Consider the following 19864-nt stretch of genomic DNA (forward strand, 5'->3'; position numbering starts at 1 on the left):
AAGTCCATGCCCTGACCTGGAACGCTGAAGAAGCTGAAGCTGAACGGTTCTATGAAGATCTACAAGACCTTCTAGAATTAACACCCAAAAAAGATGTCCTTTTCATTATGGGGGACTGGAACGCAAAAGTAGGAAGTCAAGAAACACCTGGAGTAACAGGCAAATTTAGCGTTGGAGTACAAAATGAGGCAGGGCTAGGGCTAGTGGAGTTCTGCCAAGAGAATGCACTGGTCAGAGCAAATACCCTCTTCCAACAACACAAGAGAAGACTCTACCCACGGACATCACCAGATGGTCAACACTAAAATCAGACTCATTATATTCTTTGCAGCCAAAGATGGAGAAGCTCTATACAGTCAGCAAAAACAAGACCAGGAGCTGACTGTGGCTCAGATCATGAACTCCTTATTGCCAAATTCAGACTTAAATTAAAGAAATGGGGAAAACCACTAGACCACTCAGGTATGACATAAATAAACTCCCTTATGACTATACAGTGGAAGTGAGAAATAGATTTAAGGGACTAGATCTGATAGACAGGGTGCCTGATGAACTATGAACGGAGGTTCGTGACACTGTACAGGAGACAGGGATTAAGACCATCCTCAAGAAAAAGAAATGCAAAATGGCTGCCTGAGGAGGCCTTACAAATAGCTGTGACAAGAAGAGAAGCAAAAGGAAAGATATACCCATTTGAATGCAGCGTTCCAAAGAAAAGCAAGGAGAGATAAGAAAGTCTTCCTCAGCGATCAGTGCAAAGAAATAGAGGGAAAAAATAGAATGGGAAAGACTGGAGATCTCTTCAAGAAAATGAGAGATACCAAGGGAACATTTCATGCAAAGATGGTCTCAATAAAGGATAGAAATGGTATGGACCTAACAGAAGCAGAAGATGTTAAGAAGAGCTGTCAAGAATACACAAAAGAACTGTACAAAACAGATCTTCACAACCCTAATAATCACGATGGTGCGATCACTCACATTCACCTAGAGCCAGACATACTGGAATATGAACTCAAGTGGGCTTTAGGAAGCATCATTAAGAACAAAGCTAGTGGAGATGATGGAATTACAGTTGCGCTATTTCAAATCCTGGAAGATGATGCTGTGAAAGTGCTGCACTCAATACGCCAGCAAATTTGGAAAACTCAGCAGTGGCCACAGGACTGGAAAAGGTCAGTTTTCATTCCAATCCCTAAGAAAGGTAATGCCAAAGAATGCTCAAACTACCACACAATTGCACTCATCTCACATGCTAGTAAAGTAATGTTCAAAATTCTCCAAGCCAGGCTTCAACAATATGTGATCCGTGAACTTCCAGATATTCAAGCTGGTTTTAAAAAAGGAAGAGCAACCAGAGATCAAATTGCCAACATCCACTGGATCATCAAACAAGCAAGAGAGTTCCAGAAAAACATCTATTTCTGCTTTCTTGACTATGCCAAAGCCTTTGACTCTGTGGATCACAATAAACTGTGGAAAATTCTGAAAGAGATGGGAATACCAGACCACCTGACCTGCCTCTTGAGAAACCTGTATGCAGGTCAGGAAGCAACAGTTAGAACTGGACATGGAACAACAGACTGGTTCCAAATAGGAAAAGGAGTACGTCAAGGCTGTATATTGTCACCCTGCTTATTTAACTTATATGTAGAGTACATCATGAGAAACGCTGGGCTGGATGAAGCTCAAGCTGGAATCAAGATTGCCGGGAGAAATATCAATAACCTCATATATGCAGATGACACCACCTTTATGACAGAAAGTGAAGAACTAAGCCTCTTGATGAAAGTGAAAGAGGAGAGTGAAAAAGCTGACTTAAAGCTCAACATTCAGAAAACTAAGATCATGGCATCAGGTCCCATCACTTCATGGGAAATAGATGGGGAAACAGTGTCAGACTTTATTTTTGGGGGCTCCAAAATCACTGCAGATGGTGACTGCAGCCATGAAATTATAAGATGCTTACTCCTTGGAAGGAAAGTTATGACCAAGCTAGACAGCATATTCAAAAGCAGAGACATTACTTTGTCAACAATGGTCCACCTAGTCAAGGCTATGGTTTTTCCATGAGTCATGTATGGATGTGAGAGTTGGACAATAAGAAAGCTGAATGCCAAAACAATTGATGCTTTTGAACTGTGATGTTGGAGAAGACTCTTGAGAGTCCCTTGGACTGCAAGAAGATCCAACCAGTCTATCCTAAAGGAGATCAACCCTTGGTGTTCATTGGAAGGACTGATGTTGAAACTGAAACTCCAGTACTTTGGCCACCTGATGCAAAGAGCTGACTCATCTGAAAAGACCCTGATGCTGGGAGGGGTTGGAGGCAGGAGGAGCAGGGGACGACAGAGGATGAGATGGTTGGATGGTATCACCGACTCAATGGACATGGGTTTGGGTAGACTCAGACAGTTGGTGATGGACAGGGAGGCCTGGCATGGTGCAGCGCAAAGAGTCAAACACAACTGAGCGGCTGAACTGAATTGAACTGAGCTTTACGCCAACGTTTTCACTCTCCTCTTTCACTTTCATCAAGAGGCTCTTTAGTTCTTCACTTTCTGCCATAAAGGTGGTGTCATCTGCATATATGAGGTTATTGATATTTCTCCCGGCAATCTTGATTCCAGCTTGAGCTTCATCCAGCCCAGCGTCTCTCATGATGTACTCTGCATATAAGTTAAATAAGCACAGTGACAATATACAGCCTTAACGTACTCCTTTTCCTATTTGGAACCAGTCTGTTGTTCCATGTCCAGTTCTAACTGTTGCTTCCTGACCTGCATATAGGTTTCTCAAGAGGCACGTCAGGTGGTCTGGTATCCCATCTCTTTCAGAAGTTTCCACTGTTTTTTGTGATCCACACGGTCAAAGGCTTTGGCATAGTCTATAAAACAGAAATAGATGCTTTTCTGGAACTCTCTTGCTTTTTCCATGATCCAGTGGATGTTGGCAATTTGATCTCTGGTTCCTCTACCTTTTCTAAAACCAGCTTGAACATTTGAAAGTTCACGGTTCACGTATTGCTGAAGCCTGGCTTGGAGAATTTTGAACATTACTTTACTAGCGTGTGAGATGAGTGCAATTGTGCAGTAGTTTGAACATTCTTTGGCATTGCCTTTCTTTGGGACTGGAATGAAACTGACCTTTTCCAGTCCTGTGGCCACTGCTGAGTTTTCCAAATTTGCTGGCGTATTGAGTGCAGCACTTTCACAGCATCATCTTTCAGGATTTGAAATAGCGCAACTGTAATTCCATCATCTCCACTAGCTTTGTTCTTGGTGATGCTTCCTAAGGTCCACTTGACCTCACATTCCAGGATGTCTGGCTCTAGGTGAGTGATCACACCATCGTGATTATCTGGGTCGTGATGCTTTTTTTTGTATAGTTCTTCTGTGTATTCTTGACACCTCTTCTTAATATCTTCAGCTTCTGTTAGGTCCATTTCTGTCCATTATTGAGCCCATCTTTGCATGAAATGTTCCCTTGGTATCTCTAATTTTCTTGAAGAGATCTCTAGTCTTTCCCATTTACTGTTTTCCTCTATTTCGTTACACTGATCACTAAGGAAGGCTTTTTTATCTCTCCTTGCGATCATTTGGAACTCTGCATTCAAATGGGTATATCTTTCCTTTTTATCTTTGCTTTTCACCTCTCTTTCTTTTCACAGCTATTTGTAAGGCCTCCTCAGACAGCCATGGATGGAGGTTTCATGACATTTTACAGGAGACAGGGAGCAAGACCATCCCAAAGAAAAAGAACTGTTTAACACTAAAGACACTGAAATGGTCTACCTGCCCAAAACACAACATCTCTAACTCAGGCTCTAGATCAGGGGATCATAAAGTCCCCTTCACAAATCACTGCCTTGTTGTGGCGAAGGGGCTTCCATAACTCAATGAAGCTATGAGCCGTGCCATGTAAAGCCACCAAAGATGGACGGGTCATAGTGCAAAGTTCTGACAACATGTGATCCACTGGAGGAGGGAATGGCAAACCACCCCAGTATACTTGCCGTGAGAACCTCATGAACTGTATAAAAAGACAAAAAGATACGACATGGAAAGATGAGTCCTCCAGGTCAGAAGGTGTCCAATATGCTGCTAAAGCCCCAGAAAGAATGAAGCAGCTGGGCCAAAGTGGAAATGATGCTCGTCTGTGGATATGTCTGGTGATGGAAGTAAAATCTGATGCTGCAAAGAACAGTATTACATAGGAACCTAGAATGTTAGGTCCATAAATCAAGGTAAACTGGAAGTGGTCAAGCAGGAAATGGTAAGAATAAACATCAACATCTTAGAAATCAGTGAATTAAAACGGACAGGAACAGGCAAATTTAATTCAGATGACCATTATATCTACTACTGCAGGCAAGATTTCACAGAAGAAATGGAGTAGCCTTCAAGGTCAACAAGAGTCCAAAATGCAGTACTTGGGTGCAACCTCAAAAATGACAGAATGATCTTGGTTTGTTTCCAAGGCAAACCATTCAACATCACAGCAATTCAGGCCTATGCCTCTACTACCAATGCCCAAGAAGCTGAAGCTGATCAGTTCTATGAAGACCTAGAAGATCTCCTAGAACTAACACTTAAAAAAGATGTTATAATCATCACTGGGGTTGGAATGCAAAAGTAGGAAGTCAAGAGATACCTGGAGTAACAGGCCAGTTTGGCCTTGGAGTAAAAAATGAAGCAGGGCAAAGGTTAACTGAATTCTGCCAAGAGAATGTACTATTTATAGAAAACACCCTTTTTCAACAACACAAGAGATGACTATATACATGGACATCACCATATGGTCAATACTGAAATCAAACTGATTAAATTCTTTGTAGCCAAAGATGGAACAGCTGAACACAGTCAACAAAAACAAGACCTGGAGCTAACTGTGGCTCAGATAATCAGTTTCTCATAGCAAAATTCAGGCTTAAACTAAAGAAAGCGGGAAAACCACTAAGCTAGCCAGGTACGACTTAAATCAAATCCCCTATAATATGCAGTGGAGGTGATGAACAGAGTCAAGGGATGAGAGCTAGTAAACAGTGTGCCTGAGGAACTATGGACAGAGGTTGGTAATATTGTACAGGAGGCAGCGAACAAACCATCCAAAGAAAAAGAGAAGAAGGAAAAGTGGTTATCCAAGGAGGCTTTACAAATAGTTGAAGAATGAAGAAAAGTGAAAAGCAAGGGAGAAAGGGAAATGTTCACCCAGCTAAACACAGAGTTCCAGAGAATTACAAGGGGAGAAAAGAAGGCCTTCTTCAATGAACAGTGCATAAAAATAGAGGGAAACAACAGAAGGGGAAAGACTAGAGATCTCTTCAGGAAAACTGGAAATAGGAAGGGAACATTCCATCCAAAGATGGGTACAAGACAAGACAGAAACAGCAGAGGTACAGAAGTAGAAGAGATCAAGAAGAGATGGAAAAAATACATAGAAGAACTGTACAAAAAAGATGTTAATGATCCAGATAACCACAATGGTGTGGTCAGTCAGCCAGAGCCAGACATTTTGCAGTGTGAAGTCAAGTGGACCTTAGGAAGCACTGCTGTCAATAAAGCTAGTGGATGCAATGGAATTTCAGTAGAGCTATTCAAAACCCTGAAAGATGATGCTATCAAAGTATTGCACTCAATATGTCAGCAAATCTGGAAGACCCAGCAGTGGCCACAGGAAAAGGTCAACCCCCATCTCAATTCCCAAGAAAGGTAGTACTAAAGAACGTTCTGACCATCAGACACTTGCACTCATCTCCCATGCTAGTAAGGTCATGCTGAAAATCTTGCATTCTAGGCTTCAGCATTAACGTGAACCAAGAACTTCCAGATACTCAAGCTGGGTTTAGAAAAGGCGAGGAATCAGAGATCAAATTGCCAACATTTGCTGGATCATAGAGAAAGCACAATAATTCCAGAAAAACATCTAGTTTCATCAACTACACTAAAGTTTTTGACCATGTGGATCATAACAAAATGTGAAAGCTCTTAAAGAGATGGGAATACCAGACCATCTTACCGGTTTCCTGGGAAATCTGTATGTGGGTCAAGAAGCAACAGTTAGAACCCTGTATGAACTGAGTGGCTCACAACTGAGATAGCAGTATGACAGGACTGTCTGTTGTCACCCTGTTTATTTAATCTATATGCTGAGCACATCATGAGTAATGCCAGGCTGGATGAATTACAAGCTGGAATCAAGACTGGCACGAGAAACATCAACTTCAGATATGCAAATGATACCACTCTAATGGCACAGAGCAAAGAGGAACTAAAGAACCTCCTGCTGAGGGTGAAGGAGGACAGTGGAAAAGTCTGCTTAAAACTAAATATTAAAAAAGCTACAATCATGGCATCAGGCCCCATTACGTCATGGCAAATAGAAGAGGAAAAGATGGAAGTAGTGAGAGATTTCCTCTTCTTGGGAAAAATCAGTGCTGCTGGTGACTGCAGCCATGAAATCAGTGGACAATTGCTTCTTGGCAGGAAAGCTATGACAAACCTAGACAGTGTGTTTGAAAGCAGAGACATCATTCTGCCAACAAAGGTCCATATAGTCAAGGCTATGGTCTTTCCAGTGGTCACATACGGTTGTGAGAACTGGACCATAAAGAAGGCAGAACGCCAAGAATTGATGCCTTCGAACTGTGATGGTGGAGGAGACTCCGGAGAGTCTCTTGGACAGCAAAGAGATCAAACCAGTCAATCTTAAAAGAAATCAACCCTGAATATTCATTGGAAGGACTAATGCTGAAGCTGAAGCTCCAATATTTTGATCACCTGATGCAAACAGCTGACTCATTAGAAAAGCCCCTGATGCTGGACAGATTAAGGGGAGAAAGAAAAGAGGGAATCAGAGGATTAGATGGTTGGATGTCATGACCAATGCAATGGACATGAACTTGGGCAAACTGTGGGAGATGGAGACGGACAGAGAGGGCTGGCAGGCTGCAATCCATGGCGTGGCAGAGTCAGACTCGACTGGGTGACTGAACAACAACACACACGGTACTCTATAGAAAGTGTGGTTAATGCTATGGAAGAGGGCCCTGATAGAGACAACATCATATAAGTCTGGAAGAATTACAGCACTGAAAAATGGCATCATTATAGAAAAAGATGTGCAAGCCATCAAATCTGAAATAATAAATCCCTGCTAGAGAAAACTATGTCCAGATGTTATCCATGACTTCACAGAATTTATGACCGAGTCAATCAAGGAAATCGTGAAAGAGATTATAGATACGAAAAAAAAAAAAAAAGATGGGGGGATGAAGGGTTTCAAGATATAAATCTTGGAGAAATTCAAGACTGATAAACAGCACACTAGAGGAATTAACAGAAGATGACTCAATGGAGATGAGTATTTCCAAACCAGTGTCAGATGATGAGGAAGATGACATAGAAGAAGCAGTGCCAGAAAACAAACTGACGCTGGTTTTAAGACTGCTTTTGACTTCTCTGAGGGGCAGGGAGGCCTGGCATGCTGCGATTCGTAGGGTAGCAAAGAGCTGAACACGAATTAGTGACTGAACAGCAAAGGACTTCTTTTACAACACGGAACCTTCCACGACATGGGCACTGAAACTAAGCCAAACAATGAAAGATAGGTTGGTATCATATAGAAACACTTCTAGAAAAATGAAAAAGCAAAAACGGCAGTCAGAAATGACAATGTCTCTCTGTAAAGATACGCCAAGTATGCCTGCCTCTCTTGCCTCCCCTTTCATGTTCTCCATCTCTCCCACCTCTGCCACCCCTGAGACAGCAACACCAACCTCTCCTCCTCAGCCTACTCAGCATGAAGATGACAAGGATGAAGACCATTAGGACGATTCACTTCTACTCAATAGTCGTCATCACCATGCATGCAGTGAATAATCAACACGCACACAGTCAATGACTCATCTATTGTGTATATGTGTCTTCATGTGACAGTCTCATAGCTGTAGAGCTAGAACTGTAGGAGATGCTTTGGGGTCCTCATCATCATCCTTTGGGGTCCTCATCATCAACTAAGTATTCATGTTGAACATCATGTGCAAGATCTGTACTGAAGTAGACAGGCTATCCTGAAATAGACATGAGGTGAATGAAAGTCACTCAGTCATATCCGACTCTTTGCAACTACATGGACTAAACACTCCATGGCATTCTCCAGGCCAGAATACTGGAGTGGGCAGCTGATCCCTTCTCCAAAAAAATCTTTCCAACCCAGGGATCGAACCCAGGTCTCCCACATTTGCAGGTGGATTCTTTACCAGCTGAGCCACCAGGGAAGTCCAAGGTGAGTGATATTTAATACAAAATTAATAATGAGCTAGGTTTCTGACTGTTTTGTGACTTTGCTTTCAAAGAATTACATTACCATACCATGTGTCTCTCTTTTGTAAATAGAGAAAATGAGTATCAGTCCATCATCACAAGTTAAGTGCTTTTTTTAAATTCAACAATGTTTCCAATACAGTATTATGGAAAGACTGTATACCATGGAAATACTGTATGCCATAACAAATTTATAAAAATGCTATAAATTGAATATTAAGATATGATGACTACAGTTAACAATACCATATTGTACTGGACTTCCCAGGTGGTGCTGTAGTCAAGAATCTGCCTGCCAATTCAGGAGATACAAGAAACATGGGTTCAATCCCTGGGTCTGGAAGATCCCCCGGAGTAGCAAATGGCAACCCACTCCAATATTCTTGCCTGGGAAATTTCATGGACAGAGGAGCCTAGCAGGCTACAGTCCATGGTGTCGTAAAGAGCAGGACAGGACTGAGGATGCACGCAGGAGGAGGAGGAGAATCAATTACGTCTCAATAAAACTGGAAAGAAAAAAAGAACTATAGCTATGAAACCCAACACCCTGACTGCTCTTCATACTAAAAACATTCCATAAAACCAGAACTCAAATATGAAATGAAAAGTGAAACTGTAAGGTCTCAAAAAGTCATAAGTAGAAAGAGGATATCACCAGTTAAGTTGACTGGATCAAACCTATCCAATCATCTCTGCTTGCTCCTGAAACCCCACTTAAATGAAGACGGAATAAAAGTGAGTGACAGAAGAGATGACAGCCAACAAGAGATGTCAAAAGCGAATTTGGAAGATGGAAAACAAATGGACAAGTGAGTGTGTGTTTGTTAGGTTTCGGCTTTCTCAACTTTGCTAAATACTCAAAAAAGGCAGGGCCTAATAGCAAGTTGAATTCATATCCGTAAAAAAAAAATCAGAAATTGGAAGCAGCAATTACCCCTGAAGCCAAGCCATGGAGTGGCAGGGAACACGGAGCGCTGCTGGAAGCCTCTGTAAGCAGCAGTTAGCTCTGTTCTCAGATGTCCTCTGCCAACTCCCTCCCAGACAAAGGGCCCTCTCCATTCTGGAAAAAGAGAGAGTTTATCTGCAAACCAATAAGGCTGATCCAGAAAGGTTCTGAGGTCGTGAAAACCAGACCCAACTGAAGGACAGAATAAGACACTTTATAAAAATTAGAGGAGATTAGGAAACTGTGGGGGATGAAACCTCACAGCTCTGTTTCTCTCCTCAGCTCCCAAAACATTGACTCCTACACTTAAGGTACTATAAGAACAACAAAGACACTAGAAGGCTCCTTTGTGGGGAAATAACCAGGCCAAGGAGAAAAAAGCTACAGATTCTGGCCTTTTAAAGGTTCTCCAACTAAATGGAAGGGCTCCACACACAACAAGAGCTTTCGCCTAGCTTTTTAGTGCTTCTTTCTTAAACATGAACACACAGACAAGGATCACCAGACACTTGAGGAAAGCTTTTCATGTGAAATTCAGACAAACGGGATCAAACACTCAGAGAAAACAAAGACAATCTAGGGAGGAAGGGGGAGGGGAACCACTTTCAGAACAACTATGACTTTCATCCACAAAGTAAAAATAAGGTATTACAAACATAAAACAAGAAGAGTCTACTATATAAAAGTATAGTCAAAGATCAAGAAACAACTCTGGGAAATTAAAAAATTTAAAACCAGAAAGAAAATTTAATAGAAAGGTTGTAATATAAAATTGAAGAAATCTCTTCAAAAACAGAAAAAAAAAAAAAAAGAGTGGAAAGCAGAAGAAATTAAGGATGTCAATTTATGGCAAACTGACCTATAAATCCAATTCAATTCCAATAAAATTACAAGGTTTCTTGGTGGAATATAAATAACATGTCAATTCTCAAACTCATATGGAAGATTAAAAAGCTAAGAATAACTCTCCTCCCTACTCCCTCAGAAAATATATTAAGAATATGGAGAAAGGAGTTTGCTTTATCTGATATCAAGATTTACTCTAAAGCCATGGCAAATAAAACAATTTAGTATTGATTTAGAAACAGATCAACATGTAAGTGAAACAGAACAAAGCACCAGGAACCAAACTGTAGATTTCATAAAGGAATTTGACATATGACACAGACGACATTTTAAATCAATAAGTGGTAACAGCATAGACAGGTGAATAACTAGTGCAGACATTTGGTTATCCATTTGGAAAAAAATAAAATTAAACCTTCCTTCATTCTCTATAAAAAAAAATATTTTTTCTTCATGACTTTAGGTTATATTAGACATAAAAAAGTACTATCAATAAAAGAAAATAGTGATACATTCAACTACATTAAAATTTTAAACTGTACACGATGTAAATTGTTTCCATGTCTCCACGAAGAGGAAAAAGATGTTTGCCATGGGATTTAAGTAACCAAGTTATCAAATATATTTGAAACTCCTATAAATCAATAAGAATATACAAACAAAAAGGATAAAGGGGAAAAAAATTAAATTGCGGTTCACAAAAGAAGAAATATGAATGACCAATAAACATAACATGAGCAATGTCAGGTAAACAGAAATTTAAGCAAGAGAAATTTCACACACATTCTAATGCAAAAGAAATCAAATGTGAAAAATACAAAGGGTTCAAGAGACTTCAAGGGAAGAGAAAGTCTTCTCTCAAATTGATACAACCACTTGGGAGAATAACTTAGCATATATTTTATCCAATAATTGCAAATACACCAAATACATCCCACATAAAAATATTTGATGTTTATGGAAGCACTGCATGAAATAACTGAAACTTAGAAATTAAATCTCAGCCAACCCTGTAATGGATGATTATGCATATGATAAATCACTATAGATCAGTTAAATTGAATGAACCAGAGATAGTTTATTAACTGGGCTAAACCTCAAAAACAGAAGAGGGGAGAACAGTTGGACAAAGACTCATACTGGGTGATACTGCATGCATCCTTTTTAAACAAACAAAATAGTACTCAAAAAACAAAACATATATCATCAATGTTTACCGACAGAAAGTTAAACACCAACTTCAGAAGGATGGTTATCTTGTGGGGGTGGGGTGTTAGTGAATGATTCAGTCTTCAGTGATATAAAATGTGTCTGTTATGAATTCTTAGGCAAATATGACAAACATAAATGATCTAGATGGTAAATGTTGGCAATATTAATGGCATTGATTGGCTACATAGGGTATCAATTAATTATATATTAATCCCTATTAATTTTTATATGTTCAGATACTTGTTATAGGTATATAGTTTAATCAATATAATCCATGTCTGGGGTGCGTTATAATATACAAGAAAATTACAAAAGAACTATAAAATACCTCATGCAGTTATACATCCAAATTAACTTGCCTCCTCCCAAATAAATTTTTTAATTTTTTTTGTCACAGAATTTGTCTTCTAATCAAACCAAAGATACCTGGATCCCTATAGTGAGTGAGTGTGTGTCTGTGTGTGTAACAAATTAAATCACATTAGTTCAGTTCAGTCACTCAGTTGTGTCTGACTTTTTGCGACCCCATAGACTGCCGTACCCCAGGCTTCCCTGTCCATTACCAACTCCCACAGCTTGCTCAAACTCATGTCCATCGAGTCAGTGACCCCAACTTAATTAAATCACATTGAGGGTAGAACTGTGGTGTTGGAGAAGACTCTGGAGAGTCCCTTGGACTGCAAGGAAATCAAACCAGTCAATCCTAAAGGAATCACTCCTGAATATTCATTGGAAGGACTGATGCTGAACCTGAAACTCCAATACTCTGACCACCTCATGTGAAGAACTGACTCATTGGAAAAGACCCTGATGGGCTGGGAAAGACAGAAGGGGACAACAGAGGATGAGATGGTTGGATGGCATCACCGACGCGATGGACATGATTTTGAGTAGGCTCCAGGAGTTGGTGATGGACAGGGAAGCCTGGTGTGCTGCTGTCCATGGGGTTGCAAAAAGTCGGACAGGACTGAGCAATTGAACTGACTGACTGAAAGGTAGGGGAAAGTGAGTGAGTTTTTTTTTTCCACTAGAGGGAGGTGTTGAACTTAAAATATTTTAAAATGGAGTTTGTTTTTGAACTGACATTTAACATCAAAGTAAACCACACTGTGCTGTTAGGAAATAAACTTCCTTTCTTTCCACATCTTCCAAAACATAGCCCCAAAAGTATAATTCTTTATATGCACTTATATAAACAATATTTCTTGAATTCCAAAATAAGGTTTCAAGTCTGAAGGATTAAAATAATTAGAACATATCAGAGTTAAAGTACTCCTCCTTCCTAACCTATGAAATAGAACAACACAGATATAGTTACAACCTTAGTCCAGTACATGGTTCTCTCTCTAAATCCCCAAAGTCAGCACAGTTCGACAATCAAAAACATTGTTCACTGGCAACTCTATGGAATACCTATCACAGTTATAAAACTTGAAGATTCAGCAATTATACTTCTAGGCGTTCACACAGCTGAATCACTTGTATGACAGCCCGAAGGCAAGGATGTTGGTGAATCATTTTAAAGTGAAGCAAAAAATTTTGAAGGAAATAAAATGTAGATCAATAAGGAATTTGTTAAACATATTAGGAACTCCCATATAACAGAAAAGCTCACAAGCACTACAAGAATAATGCAAGAAGTAAAAGATGGACACTGAATATTACTGAGGCATATTTATGTAATTATGTTTATATACCCTTAGATGAGGGGTAGTACTGGAGTGGGCAGAGTAACAGGGCAGACCTCTACTTTCTGTTGTTAAAGTTCCCTATATTAGAGGCATTTTTACAATGAGAACAATATATTTTAATTCTATAAATTGACTATTAAGATATGTTTGACCATTGATATAAGATATTGATATATTGATACAAGATATGTTTGACTTATATTGATATATGTTTGACTATTGATAAGATATAATTGACTATTAAGGAATGTTTGGAAATAATAGGCAGTACCAGCACCAGACTCACTTTCTACATCATTTGCTTACACAGGGCACCAGTGGACAGTTTCCCAGGAAACTACAAAGAAAAGCTCCTTGCTACCCTAGATCATTTAAGACAAAATACTGAAATACTTCCTTTCCATGCAACAAACTCCAAGTTGTCCCTGGATCACAGCTGCGCTTACCCAGTCGATCACTGACATGTTGTATACCCCATCCCTAACTGCTGTCTTAGCACACATCCCACTGATGGATGCCGAATCTGATCCCACACCTAGTCTGACATCTTCCTTTACCACCACCCCCAACTCTTCCTCTTCCTCCTTCAGTCTGTGGTATTATTTTCAATGAACATTTCCCACGCTCCTCTGCCATCACAAGCTCTCACCTCACTTGATCACTAGATATATAAATCAAATTTAGCCAGAATGAGGAAAGGGTCACTTTATTCCCTGGCTTAGTTACAGAATTTTGGAAATAAAATAAATATGAAAACATACATTCATCTTCTAAATGCTTTTAATTCTACTGATGAGTTATACATTGAAGTAAACTATAAAAATGACAAAGGAAAGAACATGGCAATTTACCACTGCATGTCCCACACTGCCTACAGTAGTAAAGCTCATGGCTAATAAGCATCCTCAAAGTTTTCACTGCTATTGCAGAAACAAACACATAAATAATTTAAATAAAAGAAGCAAAACATAAAATAACATATTTTCCCAAGATCAACATATATACGTCATTCTAAAATTACTATGGCTTTGCTTTGTTTCGAAATTTCAAAGAATGCCAAGAGAAGCATGGAATTTTTATGTTTATCAAAAAAGGACATGCATTTTTAAAAAATGAAAAATGCTTTTTTTAAATGACATAACTCCACTAAGAATCCCCATTAATATTCCAGAGAAGTGTACCTCTATTTATCACTTCAATACTGGAAAAGAAAAGGAGACATGGCATAAAATTAAGATTTTCCTTTTACACAAGCCTGAATTCTAAAGCCCAGATGAGAGAAATATTATACCAGCTTTGTCTGTTTAAGATGGGGCTTCACTGAGGTTTTTTTCAAACTTATTTTAAAAACTGAATTCCCTTGGAGAGTTACACAAAAGAACACTATGTTATACTAACACCTAATTATAGTATAGAAACCTAAACCCATCAACAGCCAATAGTGAGAGGAGAGAGGAGAGAATTTTCATCTATCCCTCAAGTTGTTGAAAAAAAAAAAGACTTTTTTAAAGTCTAAAAGGTTTCTAAGCTTGCTTTATAAAAGGAAAGGCAGTTTTCTTTTGGTAAAAAGGACAAGGAATTAAGAGACAGACTTCTGAACATTTCAGTTACGGAATACAATAAAATCTATCTTATAGGTGGTAGTAACCTAAGGAATATATTTCTATTCTTCCCATGTGTAACAATTAAAGATTGATAAAGAATTCCAAATTCCCTTAATACTTCATAATATAAAGTCTGATTTAACCATATACGTTTCATGTGAGGTTTAGAGGATTGATCAGGAAACTGTATGAAAATCATATCATCTACACATTTGAATATAGGTCTCTGCAATATATTTTATAAATTTAGGGCTTCTGACTGGTAGTAGTGAAAATTTCTGAGTATTCAAAAATAAAGAGGTTATTTTCATTTACTTATGTGTACTTGTTTGTTTTAGGTAACCTTGAAGACAATTATCAATAACAGCTCAAATGCCCTCTGCTCTGTGATAAATTTCCCCAAACTCCCAGGCAATTCATTTCTCTTTTATGACCCCATAGCATTTTCTTCAAAACTGTATTATATTACAATATTTTCTCCTCTCCTTACATGCCTCTCCATGTTGAAAGATCTTTTGGGAAAGAAATCATATCTTAATCAATTTTATATCCTCAGGACCCACAGCAGGAACTTAGGGAATGAATAAAGGAACAAGGGACTGAATGAATGAGAGGACTAACTAACTATAAAATTACAAGCAGACTCTAAAAATACCAAGAGGTCTATAGAGTAACTATCTTTACAGATTTCACAGAGGGAGTGACTGGGAAGAAAAGCATTGCCCAAGGAACAAAGGTTTGGGAAATATGCGATACGGTTGGTATTCTCAACACTTACATATGCAACAAATTCAGTACTTCCACTGTTTACTGCCAGATTTCACTCTTAAAGATATAGGTGCCTCCTATTCTCTGCAGGTTTGGGGCCACCTTTGTCTTATAAAACCATTCCTAACACAAAAAGCAACTGTAAAATTTATTTTAGGTGAACATTTTTCATTCTGTAAAGAACAGATACCTTTGACATCTATATAAAGATTACATTTCAATGGCATTTTGTGTAGAAAAACTGTCTTATCACAAATTAATAGAAGAAATTATGGAAATTTATTTGAAATTTTAAATTAGTTGATTAGTGAATGAACAGTTTTAATTTCTCCTAACTCTCCTTCAAAGTAATTTATAGAATATCCTAAAGATATGCAAAATACACAGAAGTAAGAATCTGGAGACTCATAATCTTTTCCCACACTAATTCCTCAGTCTATGATATGACTAAATCACAAGCTGCAGTCTGCTCATCTACAATGGAAATTATTAGATGAAATCAGTGATTTTCAAATTGCACTGTGTGTTGGCAGGGAAAGGGTTGAAAGAACATGATTAAGAATTTGCACTTCTTAAAAAGAGTTCAAAAGAGAGTATTACTATACTATATGATTTGTAAGCATCTTTTAATATCCAAATTCTAATTATTCTATTTCTTTATGTTATTAAAGCCTGCTAATAGGCTCCCATTTTAAACTGGAAAACTAAATGCCAAGTGTATATATGTCCTTTAAAAATCAAATAATATATGCAATGGAAGTCACCTGACTCTAATTCTAATAGTATCTTTGGAACCTGATGCTCATATTGTCATGTAACTACAAATGAAACATGGCCTTCTACGAATTATTTTCTCCATGAGTAGGCGAGTCAATTATCTCACTAATGTAAATTTTAATATCGTAAGCATTAAAAAGACATATTGAAGGATCTGAATTATTATTTTTAAATACCTGTACTATAAATTGTAACTCTCTTCTCTCTGCTTCCCATTGTTCTGCTTGTAATCTAAGCTCTTCCAATGCTGTCTCCCTGATATGAGACTCCATCTCATTCTTCTCCTCCTGATGTTTTTCCAACGCTTCCTTTACATGAATAAAATCTTGCTTTACTATTTGATTAATAAAAGTTATCTTTCTTCTTTCATCCGCAATTTAAACATACAAAGGGCTTTCCGTACCCATAGACTGTTAAAACTCACTATAATTTATGTTAAAAGAATTAATAGAATGATTATATTTTGACAATCAGAATAATATCTGAATAAGAAGCTATGATTACCCATTTAATTCAAGCAACATTTCATATATGTAATCCATATAATGATAGATACAGGTAGATATAGATACAGTATTGATAGATATAGGTAGATATAAATACAGATATTAAATATAGATATTTAAAGCAATCTTTCCAAAAAACTTAGGCAGGGGCCTGAACAAAATGCATCCTGATAGAAACACAAAAACAAAGTAAACTGTTGGGCATATATGTAATCTATATGTAAATCTGTATGTAAAGGAGATAATATGGAAAGCTCTAATTACCTATTACCAATATTAAAAATTTGAAAAATGAAATAAAACATTTTTAGGTCTGGACTATTAACTAATTTCTTGTTCTACAGACAAGCAGTATTTGCAAGATGCTTTTCTTCAGGGATTTTCTTAGTTGCACTACATTTACAGGATCTAATTTGGTTCAAAACATTAGAAGTATAAAATGCACGCTTCCTGAGAAGCCCAATTTTCTAAACTGTAGCGTTTAACACTCAATCTGCATTAACACAGGAGAAAGATTCTGTGGTTTACATGAGAGAGAGGGAAAACCTCCCCTGTCCTTATAAACTGTAGCATGGATCTGCAAAGTAAAGACTGCCCTCCCAACACTACTGGAAAGCCAACAGGGACAGCCTTGAGGCTTCTTCCCCTTAGGAGAAAACAGTGACTCCTCTTTATTCCCAAAGGTCTCCATGCAGATCAGTTCAAAGCCAATCGTGTAAAATCAAAGTTCTCCTACCAAACAGATGATCAAGATCACATCAAGATCCATAAGAGATTTGAGATGCAGGCTGACTGCATAAGGAATGCTGCCACCATCACTCCTCTTTCCCCATAATTCTAGGACTTTTTATGTGGGGCAGTTTATACAGAGCAGCCCAGGGACTTGCAGTTTCAGTTGTCACTAAACTCCCCTCATTCAAATACTAATGGAACCTGCGTATACGTCCGTAACTGTTTCAGGGTCTAAGACTAGTACAGTAAATAGAAGAGACAACTGTGACTGTTAGCAAGCAGGAAATCAAAGGTAGACATGCTGGCAATGGAAGGGAACCACTGTGCTAAAACTTTTACATTTGGCAAATGCATTTGTAAAATTATTTTTAGTGAAGATTTATTTCTAGTATTCTCTAAAGTCATTTATACCCTTGGTAAATGGAAAGCATTTTCACCACATTTTTTTTTTAATTTAAATTGGTACTTGAAAAAAAATGGCAAACACAAACAATTCAAAATCTATCTTTTATGTGAGTGGCAACTTCAACTTTAAACCACACTTTTACTTTAGAAACTAAAAAAGAACAAAAAATGGGAGGATAAATAGCTCACAATAATTTCAGTAAGAGGTCATCATATATTTTACCTACCATGCCATATACAATGTATTCTACATATATAATGAAGTTTATATCAGATATATAAAAATTTTTCTGTATTTATTGTATATTCAGGTCAAAATCTAGGGCCCACATTTCTAACATTTCTAAAATTCCAACTTTTCATGCTGCTAGACCAAAAGGGTTGTGGGTTCTTATCTTCTTACAATATTCCCATATAAGTGGGGTTTTTTTTATTTTGATCAAAGAACTCAAACTGTTTTCACAAAAGAAACAGTATATATATTCACACATTGCCAAAGCGTATGACAAAACAGACCTGAAAATATGACCCTAAGAAAAAAAAGAAGAAAGGGAGAGAGGAAAGCAGTTGGGAGGAGTGAGGAGGAAACCAGATTTGCTTGCTTTCTGGCATTTTCCTTTCCAAAGATAACTTCAAATAATGTATAATACATATAAGTTGTGACCAACTCTTGCAGCCCCATGAACTGCAGCCTGCCAGGCTCCTCTGTCAATGGGATTCTCCAAGCAAGAATACTAGAGTATGTTGCCATTTCCTTCTCCAGGGGATCTTCCTGACCCAGGAATCAAACCCGGGTCTCCTTCATTGCAGACATATTCTTTACTGACTGAGTTACAAGGGAGGCCCATAATACATATCAATGAATATTAAATAAAGAAAAATTTCTTCATGAAATATTTACCTGTAGAGTTTTCTCTAGCCTGCTTTTTTCTTTCGTAAGTAAATCATATTCCTGATGGCAATTTTGAATTATATTGTCTCTTTCTTCCAAATCATGTTCAAATCTTATGCACTCTTCTTTCCATTTCTGCTGGGAAATCTGGAATGCTTTCTCGATCTCATTTGCCTTTCCCTGAAGTTCTACATTCTGAGCTATTAAAAATATAAAAGAATAACGGGTATATTTACAACCACAAATTAAAACATAGGAGCTCAAAAACCTAGGCACTAGAGCTGATTTCATTTACAACGTCATCTTAAAAGAAAACATTTAACCAGTTCATACCAGTCAACGTTGAAAAGTTTCTGTCCTAAAACCTATCTATTTTACAATTTCTCAATCTCTTCTTCCCCTTCAGACAGAGGTGATTTTGCCATGAATTGGTTATGACATATTCCTAGAGCACATTCCTAGACCACAAGTTGCACCAGCTACAACTCAAATGCCTTTTCTCCTATTTAAGAAAATAATTTCTTTTTTTAAAAAAAGACAGTTAAAAAAAAACTGGATACTCTTTTTTAAAAGACTTGATAGGTTACAAATTTTGATTTTTGACTTAGCAAACAATACTTGTGGCACATCTCATACTTCAGACCATCACAAAATTGAGGTTGTGAACCTTTAAACTAGAACTCTTTGCTCCCCTAAAGTTAGGCTCAACCTCCCATCCTAGTATTAACTCAACAATAACTATCACTTCCCAACTCAGTCTGGCTGCTGTTCTGGTTTCAGCATCTAGAAAAGAAGTAATGAAAGGCTTCCAGGTCTGTCTTCACCACCTACCACCTGATTAAACCTCTCTGACTCTCTAACACTCAGTGGGAATAAAGTACCTCCTAGTTAAGTTGCTGTAAAGATAACATGGAAGTACCGGTGATGGGCAGGGAAGCCTGGCGTGCTGCAGTCCATGGAGTTGCAAAGAGTGGGACACAACCGAGCGACTGGACTGAACTATACTTGTTAAAAAAAAAAAAAAAAAACTATTTGTAGTATTATTTCTAATTATATTTGTGTTTTAAATGGATCATGTATTCAAAGGATTCAAAATACAAAAGTTACTTAAAAGGTACAAAAAGTCTCCCTCCCATTCAGTTACAAGATAATATTGTATCA

The 19864-nt window shown here is 37.9% G+C and overlaps 1 protein-coding gene across 1 annotated transcript in view; it reads right to left on the bottom strand.

Annotated features, from left to right (window-relative positions):
* CCDC171 (coiled-coil domain containing 171) overlaps positions 1-19864 on the bottom strand; it is a 321044-nt gene that overhangs the window by 282727 nt on the left and 18453 nt on the right. The window contains exons 4-5 of the mRNA XM_052645254.1: positions 18713-18903; positions 16345-16476 (exon numbers count right to left, since the gene is read on the bottom strand). Of these exons, the coding sequence (XP_052501214.1) occupies positions 16345-16476; positions 18713-18903 (323 nt within the window). The remainder of the gene's footprint in view (positions 1-16344; positions 16477-18712; positions 18904-19864) is intronic.

The sequence above is a fragment of the Budorcas taxicolor genome, chromosome 8 (genome assembly GCF_023091745.1).
Source record: "Budorcas taxicolor isolate Tak-1 chromosome 8, Takin1.1, whole genome shotgun sequence".
NCBI lineage: Eukaryota > Metazoa > Chordata > Mammalia > Artiodactyla > Bovidae > Budorcas > Budorcas taxicolor.